Below are 17850 nucleotides of genomic sequence, written 5' to 3'. Positions count from 1 at the left end.
CCAGTGGTTCATATCCACTGTGAGAGAGTCCGTCCAGGAGTTAGACACATACTTGAAGCTACATAGAGACACAGGTGTCAAAGAAGCTCCCAGGGCTCAGTGGAGTCACAGGATGCTCTGGGATCACTGTGTAAGAGAGGATGCTGTAGAGTCGCAAGGAGCTGAGAGTCAGAAAGCTTTGAGGTCACTGAGTGACACAGGAATTCAGGGGATGCTGGGGTTACTGGAGACACAGGAGTAACTGGGGGCACAGGAGTGCTGGGGTCACTAGAGACACAGGAGTCACTTTAGATGCTGGGATCACCAAGGACATAGCAGTAAAGAATTAGCGAAGCTCTGGGGTCACAGAAGACATTGAAGCCACTGGAGATGTTGAATTCACAGAGGACATGGGTCTCAGGAGACACAGAGGGGTCACAGAGTCTCTAACAGCAACAGATATCTCCTGCGCATAAGTGTGATGGTCCAGCACAGGTACAGATGGTACTCCATGTCAGAGGGGTAGTTCCTCCAAGCCTTGCTGCCCTCTAAGACTGGGGATGTCCTTGAGCATGTATAAAAACGAACAAAAGAGGACGCACCAGCCTAGTACATTATCTTACAACATTTATTAGAAATAATTATAAATACTACTTACAAGCATATCAATAAAAGAACGCTTATCGAGCCACTCATCTGTAGCTCGGTAGCCTCCAGAATGTAGGGAACCTCACTGGGATCCCAGCTGGCTAACACGTTTCAAACGAATCTCCTTTTTCATCAGAGCCAAACCACAACAGCACTTCAGCTTAATATATATGTACACATACTATAATACACACATCTTGAGAACCAAGAGCACTCCCCTTGAATGGAAGGAGTCGGGGTTAGTGCTCTTGGTTCTCATGATGTGGGTAGGATAGTATGTGAACATATATATTCAGCTGAAGAGGTCTTGCAGCAAGGATATTCCTTTGAAACGTGTCAGCCAGCTGGGATCCTGATGAGGTCCCCCTACATTCTGAAGACTGCTGAGTCCAGGACTTTTGAGCTACGGATGTGTGGCGACCTTTTCTTAAAATGCCTTTGAGTAGTACTTATGATTCATTTTAAGAATTATTGTGGGATAATGCACTAGGCTGGTGCACCCTCTTTTGTTGGTTTTTATTGTCAGAGTCTTTGGAGGCACCAGAGTGCAGGGAGCACTGGAATGCACAGGGGTGAAACACTGGAAGCGCCGGTACTCGAGGCTTAGACAGCAGCTGGAGGCACAGGGGGGCTGGCAACAGATGTGGTGACGCATTGCGGGAAAGCTGATAAAGGAAATGGCTGGGACCTGATTGGCTGCGGCACCAGTGGAATGCTAGCAGTGGCCTGCTGCAAAGAAGACCTGGCACTGGACCAGGCTAGCATGACACGTTCTATGTTCACACGAAGCAAGAGATACTTTTTCATTCAAAATAATAATGCGATTTAGTATTGCTGATCCCTGCCTTATAGAATAACATATAGTCTACATTAAGAGATCCAGAGACTTTGCCATTACAAACATGGAAAAAGTTATATTGGAATCCAAATACTGTTTGGTGCATTTATATGGGCTACTACTACTTGCGCATACAGTGCATCCAGAAAGTATTCACAGCGCCTAAGTTTTGCAACATTTTGCTATCTTACAGCCTTATTCCAAAACGGATTAAATTAATTTTTTTCCTCAACATTCTACAAACAATACCATATAATGACAATGTGAAAGAAGTTGGTTTTGAAATCTTTGCAATTTATATAAAAAAAAAAAAAAAAAACACGTACATAAGTATTCACAGCCTTTGCCATGACACTCAAAATTGAGCTCTGGTGCATCCTGTTCCCACTGATCATCCTTGAGATGTTTCCACAAGTGGGAAATTCAGTTGATTGGACATGATTAGGAAAGGCATAAACCTGTCTATATAAGGTCCCACAGTTAACAGTGCATGTCAGAGCACAAACCAAGCTATGAAGTCCAAATAGTTGTCCGTAGACCTCCGAGACAGGATTGTATCAAGGCACAGATCTGGAGAGGGGTACAGAAAAATTTCTGCAGCATTGAAGGTCCCAATGAGCACAGTGGCCTCCATCATCCGTAAATGGAAGAAGTTTGGAACCACCAGGAATCTTCCTAGAGCGGGCTGCCCGGCCAAAATGAGCGATCGAGGGAGAAGGACCTTAGCCAAGGAGGTAATGAAGTACCCAATGGTCACTCTGAAACCGCTCCAGTGTTTCTCTGCGGAGAGAGGAGAACCTTCCAGAAGAACAACCATATCTGCAGCACTCCACCAATCAGGCCTGTATGGTAGAGTGGCCAGACGGAAGCCACTCCTCAGTAAAAGGCAAATGGCAGTCCACCTGGAGTTTGCCAAAAGGCACCTGATGGACTCTCAGACCATGAGAAACAAAACTCTCTGGTCTAATGAAACAAAGATTGAACTCTTTGGCCTGAATGCCAAGCATCATGTCTGGGGGAATCCAGGCACCACTTACCACCTGGACAGTACCATCCCTACAGTGAAGCATGGTGGCAGCATCATGCTGTGGGGATGTTTTTCAGTGGCAGGAACTTGGAGACTAGTCAGGATCAAAGGAAAGATTAATGCAGCAATGTACAGAGACATCCTTGATGAAAAAACCTGTTCCAGAGCGCTCTGGACCTTAGACTTGGGCGACGCTTCATCTTTCAACAGGACAAATCTAACCACACAGCCCACATAACAAAGGAGTGGCTACAGGGCAACTCTGAATGCCCTGAAGTTGCCCAGCCAGAGCCCAGACTTGAACCCGATTGAACATCTCTGGAGAGATCTGAAAATGGCTGTGCACCAACGCTCCCCATCCAACCTGATCAAGCTTGAGAGGTACTGCAAAGAAGAATGGGAGAAATTGCCCAAAAATAGGTGTGCCAAGCTTGTAGCATCATCCTCAAAATGACATGAGGATGTAATTGGTGCTAAAGGTGCTTCAATAAAGTATTGGGCAAAGGCTGTGAATACTTACAGTGGGGATTGAAAGTTTGGGCACCCCAGCTAAAAATTTGTATTAATGTGCATAAAGAAGCCAAGGAAAGATGGAAAAATCTCCAAAAGGCATCAAATTACAGATTGGACATTCTTATAATATGTCAACAAAAGTTAGATTTTATTTCCATCATTTACACTTTCAAAATAACAGAAAACAAAAAAATGGCGTCTGCAAAAGTTTGGGCACCCTGCAGAATTTATAGCATGCACTGCCCCCTTTGCCAAGCTGAGACCTGCTAGTGTCATGGATTGTTCTCAATCATCATCTGGGAAGACCAGGTGATGTCAATCTCAAAGGTTTTAAATGCCCAGACTCATCTGACCTTGCCCCAACAATCAGCACCATGGGTTCTTCTAAGCAGTTGTCTAGAAAACTGCAACTGAAAATAGTTGACGCTCACAAAGCTGGAGAAGGCTATAAGAAGATAGCAAAGCGTTTTCAGATGTCAATATCCTCTGTTCGGAATGTAATTAAGAAATGGCAGTCATCAGGAACAGTGGAAGTTAAAGCAAGATCTGGCATACCAAGAAAAATATCAGACAGAACAGCTCGCAGGATTGTGAGAAAAACAATTCAAAACCCACGTTTGACTGCACGATCCCTCCAGAAAGATCTGGCAGACACTGGAGTTGTGGTACACTATTCCACTATAAAGAGATACTTGTACAAATATGGTCTTCATGGAAGAGTCATCAGAAGAAAACCTCTTCTACGTCCTCACCACAAAAATCATCGTTTGAACTTTGCAAATCAACATATAGACAAGCCTGATGCATTTTGGAAACAAGTTCTGTGGACCGATGTGGTTAAAATTGAACTTTTTGGCTGGAATGAGCAAAGGTATGTTTGGAGAAGAAGGGGCACAGAATTGAATGAAAAGAACCTCTGTCCAACTGTTAAGCATGGGGTTGGATCAATCATGCTTTGGGGTTGTGTTGCAGCCAGTGGCACAGGGAACATCTCACGAGTAGAAGGAAAAATGGATTCAATAAAATTTCAGCAAATTCTGGATGGTAACTTGATGCCATCTGTGAAAAAGCTGAAGTTAAAGAGAGGATGGCTTCTACAAATGGATAATGATCCTAAACACACCTCAAAATCCACGGGGGATTACATCAAGAAGCGTAAACTGAAGGTTTTGCCATGGCCTTCACAATCTCCTGACCTCAACATAATTGAAAATCTATGGATAGACCTTAAAAGAGCAGTACGTGACAGACAGCCCAGAAATCTCAAAGAACTGGAAGACTTTTGTAAGGAAGAATGGGCAAAGATACCTCAAACAAGAATTGAAAGACTCTTGGCTGGCTACAAAAAGCGTTTACAAGCTGTGATACTTGCCAAAGGGAGCAGTACAAGATATTAACTCTGCAGGGTGCCCAAACTTTTGCAGACGCCATTTTTTTGTTTTCTGTTATTTTGAAAGTGTAAATGATGGAAATAAAATCTAACTTTTGTTGACATATAAGAATGTCTAATCTGTAATTTGATGCCTTTTGGAGATTTTTCCATCTTTCCTTGGCTTCTTTATGCACATTAATACAAATTTTTAGCTGGGGTGCCCAAACTTTCGATCCCCACTGTATGTACATGTGTTTTTTTTGTTTATTTTTAATAAATTGCAAAGATTTCAATACAAACTTCTTTCATGTTGTCATTATGGGGTATTGTTTATAGAATGTTGAGGAAAAACATGAATTTAATCCAAAATGTGGCAAAAGTTCAGCGCTGTGCATACGTTCTGGAAGCACTGTATAATACATAAGCTTGCCAGTGTTCACAATAACTCTTGTTGCTCTGATTTTAGGGGTAACTGTGTGGGAACTCATGACCTTTGGTGCAAAACCCTATGATGGTATTCCAGCGCGGGAGATTCCAGACCTCCTGGAGAAGGGAGAAAGACTCCCGCAGCCTCCTGTTTGTACCATTGACGTGTATATGATCATGGTGAAATGTAAGTAGTGACCTTTTACAAACCTTTGTCTTAATTGCAGCATGTCTTTTGTTTCCCATTTTCATCCTAGGGTCACATGTAGACCAACATCCTTTTTGGTATTGCTGTGATCAGCACAAGCGAAAATGAACTTTGTCCATGCAGGGAAAATAACCAGTTTACTCAATTGCAGGCTCTTTACATTGGCTGCTTGTAGTCATCCTCAGTTCAGCTCTCCCACTGCTCCATTGACCCACTATAGAATAGTGACTTCCAGGTATGGGGGAGCATATGAGTTGCCCCCTTCCTCCTATGATGCAGACCTGGGAGTCTCATCTGCCAGTTGCCGGGCCTCAAGCACTGTCATTTGAGACTGGGGAGAGTCCTTAGTGCAAACTCTGACCAGGTTGTCTTGGCGCTTTTACACATCTGTTTTTGTGTTTTCTATGCATGCTTGTCCTGTCCATTTGTCCCTCAACACACCTCTATTTAATGTATTGTAGTGCCATTCATATACATTGTACTGCAAAACAGGGGCAGCAGAGTGGCTAAATGGATAGCACTTCAGCCTGGCAGTACTAGGGTCATTTGTTCAAATCCCAACTACAGCACCACCTGCCTGGAGTTTGCATGTTCTCCCTGTGCCTGCGTGTGTTTCCCCCAGGTAATCCGGTTTCCTCCCACACTCCAAAGACATGCTGGTAGGTTAATTGACTCTTGTCTAAAATTGGCTCTAGTATATGTATGTATGAATGTGAGTTAGGGACCTTATATTGTACGCTCCTTGAGAAACCCAACCACGGCACTACCGGCCTGGAGTTTGCATGTTCTCCCTGTGCCTGCGTGGGTTTCCCCCAGGTATTCCGGTTTCCTCCCACACTCCAAAGACATGCTGGTAGGTTAAAATTGGCCCTAGTATGTGTATGTATGAATGTGAGTTAGGGGCCTTAAATTGTACGCTTCTTGAGGGTTAGGGACTGATGTGAATGTACAATATACATATATATATGTAATGCGCTGCGTAAATGGATGGCGCTATATACAGTAAGTACCTGTAATAAATAAATACTGTTCTTCCCAGGCTGGATGATAGACTCTGAGTGCCGACCCAAGTTCCGTGAGCTGGTCACCGAGTTTTCCCGCATGGCTCGTGATCCGCAGCGCTTCGTGGTCATTCAGGTAAAAACAAAGCCGCAAACAGTTGAAAGTGTATGCTTTATATAAAATTGGCATACAATATATTTGATGACCATACAAGGAATGCTGGTATTAATTGTTTCAATAAATTATTGTTATTATTGTTAAAGCTATAACTGTAGAAGACAATTACAGCATCTACAGCTAAAAGTTTGTTGTGTTTTTTGAGTGCAGCCTTCAGCTTGCGTTTGATCATTATCATAGCTCACATAATAATCATGTCTTGGAACCATTCTAATCGGTACCTGATCATTAGTGGGGGCTGACAGTGACAGCTGGTTTGATAGCCAGCAGATGGCCAATGTGTCTGCTGGTAGCTGTTAAAAGGAGCACATCTATTAAAGGATAAGTTCACTTTTACAAAAAAAATTGCACATTTTTTTTTACCTATAAAACTACTTAAAACCCCCCAGAACACATATTTTTGGAAACAAATACACGAATATGAATTTTAGTACAAACAATATATTATACCCATTTTTTTGGTAAAATATAAAAGATGGGATTTCATAGAGTAAAAAGATATCAAGCCTTAAAATTGTGCATGCCCATGAAGTTGCAACAACCTGTGGAATCCAAAATTCTCCATAGCTGGCGCTTTAAAATCCTTTAGAGGTTGTCAGCTTGGCTTTAACACCCCGGTCACATCGGGTGCGACTTGGCATGTGATTTGCATGTCATGCGCCCCCTATTATCCGCTATTAGAGTGGTCATGTCGGTGCGGTTCCGACCTGGTTGGAGCCGCACCGATTTCTAAAGTAGTGCATGCACTACTTGTGGTGCGATTTGCATAGACATTTGTGTCAGATGTCTTGCAAATCGCACCTGAAATCGGCAAGTCACCCGACTTTGAAATTGTGCGACTTCAAAATTGGGCTTGATGTGACCGGGGGGGGGGGGGGGGGGTTTACCAGTGAATTATGGCCCTAGAATTATCGCTTTCACTACAATGTTTGAAACAATACCTCACACATGTTGCACAGTTGATGTTTACATGCACATGCTCGCCCTATGCTGTGTGTTGACATGGGGTGTTTCTGGAGGTGATGGGGGTGCATAAAATTTTTTTATTACCCTTTTTTTTTTTTTTTTTTTTTTTAATACCATTTTTTCTTTTACACCTTTTGTAAACTTTATTGCTATTACACGGGGATAACACGCCCCCTTTGAGATAGCATTGAGCAGGGAAAATGTCCTAATGTCTCCCCTGCCCTTCCCCCCTGATTGGCTGCATCCACTGCTACACTAGCTAAGGAATGATCGATATGATCCCGAAAGTGATGTAATAGCCGTTACTTTTACCGTCGTCAGTCACAGGGGAGACCAGAGAATGGATGCTCCATGATCACCTCCTGGTTCCTTTGTATCAGCAGTTTCCTGCAGTCCGGGCTCCCCAGAGAAATGGGAGTCTGGGAACAAACACTGGCACCGCACCCTTTCAGAGGTCCCTTAAAAGTGATGAGGTGGCTTTAGAACCATCCAGATCACTTTTATCTTAAAGCCTTTTGCCAGCTGTTAAAGTCAACAACAAGCTCAGCAGCTGTGAGCTTGCTTCAACTGCTTGTCAACCATGCCATTTAGAAACGTAGCTTGGTAGACAAGTGGTTAAATTATCTACCAGTGTTGAGAATCCATGACCAATATACATTATATGAACACCTTGAGATTATGCCATGTCACCAGACACATTATCTCTTTTAGGATGAAGAACTGTTGGCTCAGGCCAGCCCCTTGACTACACAATTCTACAGTGAACTACTAAGGGAGGTTGGCATGGAAGAGTTGGTGGATGCTGATGAGTACCTTGTTCCTCACCAAGGATTCTTTGGGTCTGAAGATCCTACGCTGGAACATCGCAGTAGAATCTCATCTACACAGGTATGAACAGCAGTCTATCTTCTCTTGCAAGAGAAAGAATCACCTTTTGGAACTTTTTATGCAGAAAAATGTTTATATATAGTGAATGGGCTGTCTGAACTTGAAGGGAAAAGCTATTTTCATTCACTCATATAGGGTTTTAGTGATTTATAGCACTCCATTAATTCTCTTCCATGGGAAAGCCAGAGCCAAATGAAGCATGAGCCTTACATAAAATGGCCCATTTGGAGAAGAATGAAATATTATTTCAGGACATAGAACTGAATAGTTATAGTATGTTTTGTTATCCCCTAACATGCACAGCAGATTTTAGATTTTATTTTAAAGACTCAACCTTTACACATCTATCAGATATTAAAGCGATAGTAAACTTTTTTTTTTTTTTTTTTTAACCTTCCTGTGAGCGTATAATAAAGCTTGTTTGTAGGTAACAGGAATATCTCCTAAACGTGCACTGTTTAGGAGAGTCAAATTTTTGCCCATTCTTTGAAGAATAGCTCAAGCTCTGTCAGACTGGATGGAGAGTGTCTTTGAACAGCAATTTTCAGGTCTTGCAACAGATTCTCAATTGGATTTGGGTCTGGACTTTGACTGCACCATTCTAACACATGAATATGCTTTTATCTAAACCATTCCATTGTAGCTCTGGCTGTGTGTTTAGGGTCGTTGTCCTGCTGGAAGGTGAACCTCCGCCCCAGTCTCAAGTCTTTTGCAGACTCTAACAGGTTTTCCTCTAAGATTGCCCTGTATTTGGATCCAATCATCTTCCCATCAACTCTGACCAGCTTCCCTGTCCCTGCTGAAGAAAAGCATCTCCACAACATAATGCTGCCACCACCATATTTCACAGTGGGGATGGTGTGCTCAGGGTGATGTGCAGTGCTATTTTTCCGCCATCCGTATTGTTTTGCTTTTAGGCCAAAAAGTTCAATTTTGGTCTCATCTGACCAGAACACCTTCCACATGTTTGCTGTGTCCCCCACATGGCTTCTCGCAAACTGCAAGCTGGACTTCTTATGGATTTCTTTCAACAATGGCTTTCTTCTTGCCACTCTTCCGTAAAGGCCAGATTGGTGGAGTGCACGACTAATTGTTGTCCTGTGGACAGATTCTCCCACCTGAGCTGTGGATCTCTGCAGCTCCTCCAGAGTTACCATGGGCCTCTTGGCTGCTTCTCTGATTAATGCTCTCCTTGCCCGGCCTGTCAGTTTAGGTGGACGGCCATGTCTTGGTAGGTTTGCAGTTGTGCCATACTCTTTCCATTTTTGGATGATGTATTGAACAGTGCTCCGTGAGATGTTCAAAGCTTGGGATATTTATTTATAACCTAACCCTGCTTTAAACTTCTCCACAACTTTATCCCTGACCTGTCTGGTGTGTTCCTTGGCCTTCATGATGCTGTTTGTTCACTAATGTTCTCTAACAAACCTCTGAGGGCTTCACAGAACAGCTGTATTTATACTGAGATTAAATTACACACAGGTGGACTCTATTTACTAATTAGGTGACTTCTGAATGCAATTGGTTCCACTAGATTTTAGTTAGGGGTATTCGAGTAAAGGGGGCTGAATACAAATGCACCCCACACTTTTCAGATATTTATTTGTAAAAAAATGTTGAAAACCATTTATCAATTTCCTTCCACTTCACAATTATGTGCCACTTTGTGTTGGTCTATCACATAAAATCCCAATAAAATGCATTTACTTTTTTTGGTTGTAACATGACAAAATGTGGAAAATTTCAAGCGGTATGAATACTTTTTCAAGGCACTGTACAAGAATAAATAATTGTGATTTATGCTAAAATGTATGACAGACAAATATAGGCAATGGGAAGGTATTGTTTAAATGGTGGGGTATGGTAAAGCCTAAACATCTACATACCGTATATACTCGAGTATAAGCCGACCCGAATATAAGCCGAGGTACCTAATTTTACCACAAAAAACTGGGAAAAACTATTGACTCGAGTATAAGCCGATGGTGGGAAATGAGGCACCTACTAGTCAATGTAAAAAATAAAGTGGGAGGAATAGTGCCCCATCATTAGTATCAGTGGGAGGAATAGTGCCCCATCATTGGTGTCAGTGGGAGGAATAGTGCCCCATCATTGGTATCAGTGGGAGGAATAGTGCCTGATCATTGGTGTCAGTGGGAGGAATAGTGCCCCATCATTGGTATCAGTGGGAGGAATAGTGCCTGATCATTGGTGTCAGTGGGAGGAATAGTGCCCCATCATTGGTGTCAGTGGGAGGAATAGTGCCCCATCATTGGTGTCAGTGGGAGGAGTAGTCCCACATCATTGGTATCAGTGGGAGGAATAGTGCCCCATCATTGGTGTCAGTGGGAGGAATAGTGGCCCATCATTGGTATCAGTGGGAGGAATAGTGCCCCATCATTGGTATCAGTGGGAGGAATAGTGCCCCATCATTGGTGTCAGTGGGAGGAATAGTGCCCCATCATTGGTGTCAGTGGGAGGAATAGTGCCCCATCATTAGTATCAGTGGGAGGAATAGTGCCCCATCATTGGTGTCAGTGGGAGGAATAGTGCCCCATCATTGGTATCAGTGGGAGGAATAGTGCCTGATCATTGGTGTCAGTGGGAGGAATAGTGCCCCATCATTGGTGTCAGTGGGAGGAATAGTGCCCCATCATTGATGTCAGTGGGAGGAATAGTGCACCATCATTGGTGTCAGTGGGAGGAATAGTGCCCCATCATCGGTGTCAGTGGGAGGAGTAGTCCCACATCATTGGTATCAGTGGGAGGAATAGTGCCCCATCATTGGTGTCAGTGGGAGGAATAGTGCCCCATCATTGGTATCAGTGGGAGGAATAATGCCCCATCATTGGTGTCAGTGGGAGGAATAGTGCCCCATCATTGGTGTCAGTGGGAGGAATAGTGCCCCATCATTGGTGTCAGTGGGAGGAATAGTGCCCCATCATTAGTATCACTGGGAGGAATAGTGCCCCATCGTTTGTGTCAGTGGGAGGAATAATGCCCCATCATTGGTGTCAGTGGAAGGAATAGTGCCCCATCGTTGGTGTCAGTGGGAGGAATAGTGCCCCATCATTGGTGTCAGTGGGAGGAATAGTGCCCCATCATTGGTGTCAGTGGGAGGAATAGTTCCCCATCATTGGTATCACTGGGAGGAATAGTGCCCCATCGTTGGTGTCAGTGGGAGGAATAATGCCCTATCATTAGTATCAGTGGGAGGAATAGTGCCCCATCATTGGTGTCAGTGGGAGGAATAGTGCCCCATCGTTGGTGTCAGTGGGAGGAATAATGCCCCATCATTAGTATCAGTGACAACAATGATGCGGCACTATTCCTTCCACTGACACCAATGACACTTGCTGACCCCTGTTGCAGTATGGTGCTGCTGCAGCCAGCATATGTGGTTGCAGCAGCACCTCTGCACTGCACACTTACCGGCTTTTCCCTCACTCGATTTTCGCGGGTCCGCTCGGCTCCGCCTCCTCGCCCGTGATTGGCCGCCTGTGTACCTTTCCTGAGCTACAGTTCTGGCGGCCAATCACCGGTGAGGAGGCGGAGCCGAGCGGCAGGAGTGAGGGAGTGGCCGGAGTGACGGAAGGAGCAGCGCTTCCTGGATGGATCATCGTGGGAGCCAGGTAAGAGACAGCAGCTCTCTGCCCACCCCTGTACGCGCCCCCCTTGACGGAGCCTCGCGCGCCCCACTATTTGAGAAGCACTGGCTTTAGAAACAGCGCCCCCTGCTAGACATCTGCAGACGTTGACTCGAGTATAAGCCGAGGGGGCCGTTTTTCGGCACAAAAAATGTGCTGAAAAACTCGGCTTATACTCGAGTATATACGGTACATTAGTTGGTTGGCTAAGTCTAGGTGTGCTTTTTTAACTAAAAACATTTAAAGAATTTCAGTGTTTTTGATGCTTTATACAAAATGTCTAATTTATCCAGGTCATGGTGTAACTATTAGCAGAGCTACATTTAACTGCACTTGTTCCGTTATGCTGAAGATGTTTCATGGTAGATCCAAGCCATCTCTTTCTATAAACACGGTACCCTTTAAGATCTCACTGAAAATACTACACAAGGTTAAGGCTCCTGGATCAGATTGGATGTAGGTGGGTGTAAATGGACACAAGTCTGTTTACACCTGCTGGTCCATAGGGCTGAATGGACCGTCCAATCAGGTCCGCCTGAAAAAACTGACATGTGGACCTGATTGGATCGGCCGTGTGAAAAGGACCAAAGTGTGTGCATATGCAATATAGAAGTCACTTCTCTACACATTGAAAACTTTTCTTTTGTTTTCCTTTCTCAGAGCACAAATGAGAATGATCGACCATTGTTGGATGGAACAGCTCCCGCGGTCCCTCTGGCTCGCACCTTGTCACATGAATCTGCTGCCAGTGGCTCTGATGATCTTAGTGACAGGGACAATGTGTTTGATTCACCTCCAAGAGATAACAGCCTTAGACGCAGGTACTGCGAGGATCCAACAGAACTTGGCGGAGTTGATGTGATCGATGGAAGGATGATGGACTTCAACAGTTGTACATCTCCAGCACTTCCTGCATACCCCTCAGGTACCGAATCCCACTGGGCATCTAATGGTAGCCTTCTCAGAATAATGTGTATGTAACGGAACCGGACCCCAGACCACACTTGGGTATATTCCGTTATACTGCAGCTTCCCTGTCCGAACACCATCCACGGACCACACCCTTGAAATCCCTCAGGAAATAGACAGCACCCGACTCTTCTTAAAACAGGAAGTCAACTACTTTATTTTACACACACAACAAGTTATATACACAGGGCGGGGAAACACAACCAGGAATAGGAAACACATAATCAGCCCACCCCATCAGTGGGGAGGGCTACAGGAAACACATCACCCCTCCCCATCCAACCAAGACACAGAACAATAGGGCAGCACATGGCAAAGGGACAAAAGACAGCCATGTGGCCGAGAACAAAGGACAACACACCAATACACAATAGACATTCACATACACACCCTGTACCCTAACAGGCACAGGGTCACTTAAACATAAGAATTTGGGAAGATGATACAGAGGTCCCCCCACCCCCAAAAGTCACTCCCGTCACAGTGTACATTTGCAGACGTGTGCTGAAAAAAGATCTGTGATGATATGGTGCAGGCGTAATGGGACACAACAATTAACCCAGCCCTCTCTCATGACTGATTGACTGACTACATTTAGTGTAGTATTTAGCATGTTTAGAAGTGTGAGTGTCACCCGCGTAGTGTGGCAGCAAAGAGAGTGGGCTCACTGCATTCTCTCTGCACACGCACTGAGCTGTCCTAGTAGCTTCCAGTCCCTAGTCATCATGTGATCAGGCAGACCTTTCCATACGCTGGGTGTATTATCCCAGATAAAAGGAAAAAAGTCAACCATTGCAAAAACACATCAGCGCTCAAATCAGGATTCTGGACACAATTTCACAGAATGTGAAACTCGTATAGGTGCAGCCCTCCTCAGATTGGGGAAACCTCAAACTGAAAAAAACACACGAGGGTGCAAACTCCTCGTGCATTACCATGATAAATATACTTTATTTTAAAAACATCACAAGTGGATACTTACAGACCTAATGTATAATCAGGCATATAAAAAGAAGAGCTTCAATATGGGTTCGTGGGGTCCCATCCTGGAACCTTCTGGATTTAGACGCTGACGCGTTTCGGGAGCTGTACTCCCCTCTTCAGAGCTGAATAAACCTGGAGTGCTGACATCCTATATATAGTTCACCAAATGGCCCATTTTTCTTCTCCAATAGTTTGAATAGAATGTGGCACTTGGGAGCGTTGTACATATCCCCACAGTCATCACCCTGTGTTGGATATCATATTTCTGTAAACTTTATATATCCCTGTGTCAGGGGCAAAACGTCACACTCAAATCTTTGAGTCACATCTTTTCTGAGTTGTTATCCATTACATATTTAAGGTGTCAGCAGGGGACATGGGAGAATTCCGCCCACTGTGTGTCCAGGTGAAGAGGGTGTGGCGATTTGCGTTTCCTTTCTCTTTTGCTTCCTGTACCCCATAGAGGAGATTGCTCTAATATCATTCTATATGGCACCTGTCACCTGGACAGGATAGGATAAACCCCCCTCACTGGATCCATCAAAACGCTTGTAGAGGTTTTAAATCATGTGTGCTTAACCTGTGGCCTGTGGAGCAATCTGATGTGGCCCTTGATCTGAAACCAGGGAAGCACAGCGTCGGCAACCAATTGATCATAATCTGGTCTAAGTCTATGACAAAGTGCAGCTAACCCACAGGAAAAATGCAGATGCACTGCGCTGCACCCATGGTACAGGTAAACCACAGCTCATCAATGTGAAAGCAGCCTTGTAGGGGGATCAGGACAGTAAGCATTAGTTTACATTTGCGGTTTGGAAGGTGGTAAAACACCATAGCTGAGATGTGTTTTTACCATCACCCCCCTCCCCAAACCACTGGCGTAGTGTCAGGGGTCATAATGGTGACCCCACCCCATGCTCCAGGGGGCCCGTGCGGCCTCCCTGTCACATTCTGTTTTACACTTGGACAGGAGGGGTGACAGGGGCAGTATATACAGGAACCGATCCTCTCCAAATGGTTCAGAATTTCAAATTCTTTGTTGAATAGCATAATGAACATTTTCCTCCTGCAACTGCTTAAAGCCAGATTCTCCTCTTCTCCTTCCTGCCAACCTTCAGCAGCTGCATGAGGAAAATGTTTATTACGCTATTCAACATAAAGGATTAAAAATTCTGAACCATTTCATTTCATTGTGGCTTGTGACCGGTTACCAAATTATTTAAGTGGCCATCACTCTTCAAAAGACCCGTTTTAAACCTTTCCCGCTCTATTTGCATTGCAGCCTGTGTCTCCTTTCACTTCTGGCAAATAGAGATTGTGGGAGAAGTTTTCCACACTTCCTGTTCCATCTTAATTTGGCCATGGATGGATTGAAATTTGGCCAGGTTCAGCAGGGACCGGATGAATTTCAAACAGGCCTTCAAAAGGCCTGTTATAAACCTTCCCCACTCTATTTGCATTGCAGCCTGTATCTCGTTTCCTTTCCGGTAAATAGAGATTGTGGGAGAAGTTTTCCACACTTCCTTTCCCATCTTAACTTGGCCATAGACAGATTGAAAATTTGGCCAGGTTCAGCAGCGACTGGATGAATTTCAATCCTGTTTGACAGAAGTAGATCATTGGATCGTTCTGTGGATGTTGGAAAACATTTATCAATCGGCAGCTACGGCCGCTGATCAGTGTATTCTAACAGTGGAGGAGTCCCGTTGTCAGAATACGGTGTCTCAGTGGGGATATTCCTTCATCTACCTTGCATGTGCGGATGGAGAAATCCATTCTTTTTTTTTCCTTCAGCCCACAGGCAACCTACCTATGGCCAGATTTACACCCATTAAATAGACAGGAATGGAAAAAAACTTCCAAATAAAGACACAGCACTAAAAAATATGATCGAGTCTTTAACTCTTTTTCCATTCGATCAAAAATATTCCAGCACCCCAGCCAGTACACTGGATTAAATGATCTACTGATGTTCACAGGCATCATGGAACTTACTTGGCAACAAATATGTCTAGACAGGGGAGCAGATGTAATGTATGCTGTTTTAATTCCAAAAATAATTTGATGATCGACAGAAATGACATATGTCTTGGGGAGACACGTACGTAACCATTGGTACTTAGAGTTGTTTGGCTGAAAGGCAGCATGAAGTACATAAAAATGAATCTGAGCCCAAACATTCTGAAAAGTAATCAAGAAAATAGAGTGGGTGCCTGAACTGGACTGATTGCTCACTATGGTTTGGGATGAGCATCTGATTTGGTTGTGGCTGGCAGGGTGGTGATAGGTCATCCCATCCTTTGCTCTCTCAAGATACATCAGTCTAAATTTTTTGAGTTTATTTCTAAAGTATAGGTGGGTCTCCATTGCATGTTCCTTTTGAGCTATCAAGTAATTGTCTTTAATTGTTGTGCTGTGCTTTTGTGTTTAGGGTCAATATAATAATTATGCTTTCCTAAGTATTACAAAAACCTTTTAAGAGAGCTTCTTTGTTGAGGAGGATCTCCGACCACTCCACACAGTAGACCTGTTGGAATTTTTGTTAAAATTGGCGTACAGACGAAGATTTTTGCGGGATCCAATTTTGAATTATTGCTTTTCTTCTGACTGGATAGGCATCTGGTGCCCTTGGAGAATTTTTACCATCCTATCACAAAGGGAAATTTTTAAATACAGTATCTCTAGAGAAAATGACAGATGCAGATATAGACCTCAAATAGGAAATATGTGCCTTGGAAATGAAGAGCTTAGATTCTTTTCAGAAATTCAGTGTTCTATTTGCTATAGGACCATGCTAAAAAATGACCGCTCTAAAAGTGGTTCTAAAGGCTTAAGGTTTTTTACCTTCATGCATTCTCTGCATGAAGGTAAAAAACCTTCTGTGTGTAGCAGACCCCCCCAGCCCCCCCTAACACGTACCTGAGCTCCCTCTTATCGAGCAGTGTGCACAAGAGCCTCTCGCTGCTGTCAATCACAGTCAGTGAGCAGATCATGGATGGGCATGCAGAGCCGCGGCTCAGGAGCACGCCTGCTCAGATGCCCCATAGCAAGCTGTTTGCTGTGGGGACACCCAACAGGAGGGAGGGGCCAGAAGCGCCGGCGGAGGACTCGAGAAGAGGAGGATACGGGCTGCTCTGTGCAAAACCACTGCACACAGCAGGTAAATATAGACATGTTTGTTATTTTTAAGGGGGGAAAAAAACAATACTTTAGTATCGCTTTAATATTAATCTTCACTCTCAACTGAAATGGATGAAAATAGGAATTATCATAAACACATTAGAATGTAATTTTTGTATGTAATAACATACACCATAAAATTATATTCTGCTTACTCTGCAAACAAAATGGTTCCCAAGCAGGATAGCCCAACAGATACCATTGGCCTTTTTTTGGTGCATTGTCCCTCAAAAAAAAAAAAAGGTACACATGCATCAGCTAAAAACAGCTTTATTAATGTCCATCCAACCCATCATAACAGGTTGATGACTGTTAACATTCCCTCAAATACATGAGTTTTAAAAAACATACATGCTTGATACTGAACATAGGCCCTATTATTTATGATCCTATCCATAGCAAATACATACATACAGTGGGGAATATAATTATTTGATCCCCTGCAGATTTTGTAAGTTGCCCACTTACAAAGAAATGGAGGGTCTATAATTTTTATCATAGATGTATTTTAAATGATAAAATATGAACCAAAAATCCAGAAAAAGCACATGAAAGAAATGTTATAAATTGAGTTGCAGTTCAGTGAGTAAAATAATTATTTGATCCCTAAGCAAAACATGATTTGGTACTTTGTAAAGAAACCCTTGTTGGCAAACACAGAGGTAAGACGTTTCTTGTAGTTGGTTACTAGGCACACATCTCAGGAGGGATTTTGGTCCACTCTTTACAGATCTTCTCTTTTCAACTCCCTCCATATATTTTCTATAGGATTAAGTTCTGGAGACTGGCTAAGCCACTCCATGACCTTAATGTGCTTCTTGAGCCACTCCTTTGTTGCCTTGGCAGTATGTTTTGGGTCATTGTCATACTGGAAGACCCATCCACGACCCATCTTCAGTGTTCTGGCTGTGGGAAGAAGGTTCTCATGCAAGATTTTACAATGCAGAGAAAAAGCCCCAAAGTATAATGTTTCCACCTGCATGCTTGACTGTAGGGATGTTGTTCTTAGGGTCATAGTCAGCATTT

At 43.7% G+C, this 17850-nt stretch overlaps 1 protein-coding gene across 1 annotated transcript in view; it reads left to right on the top strand.

The window, feature by feature from the left end:
* The window catches only part of ERBB2 (erb-b2 receptor tyrosine kinase 2), a 195505-nt gene that overhangs the window by 169633 nt on the left and 8022 nt on the right, over positions 1-17850 (top strand). Inside the window, exons 23-26 of the mRNA XM_089674311.1 lie at positions 4844-4990; positions 6051-6148; positions 7868-8044; positions 12352-12616. Coding sequence (XP_089530437.1) covers positions 4844-4990; positions 6051-6148; positions 7868-8044; positions 12352-12616 — 687 coding nt within the window. The remainder of the gene's footprint in view (positions 1-4843; positions 4991-6050; positions 6149-7867; positions 8045-12351; positions 12617-17850) is intronic.

Source organism: Staurois parvus, unplaced genomic scaffold (genome assembly GCF_062004578.1).
Source record: "Staurois parvus isolate SC_StPar_1 unplaced genomic scaffold, SC_StPar_1.0 ptg000151l, whole genome shotgun sequence".
Taxonomy (NCBI): domain Eukaryota; kingdom Metazoa; phylum Chordata; class Amphibia; order Anura; family Ranidae; genus Staurois; species Staurois parvus.
This window is presented reverse-complemented; position numbering and strand designations above follow the sequence as displayed.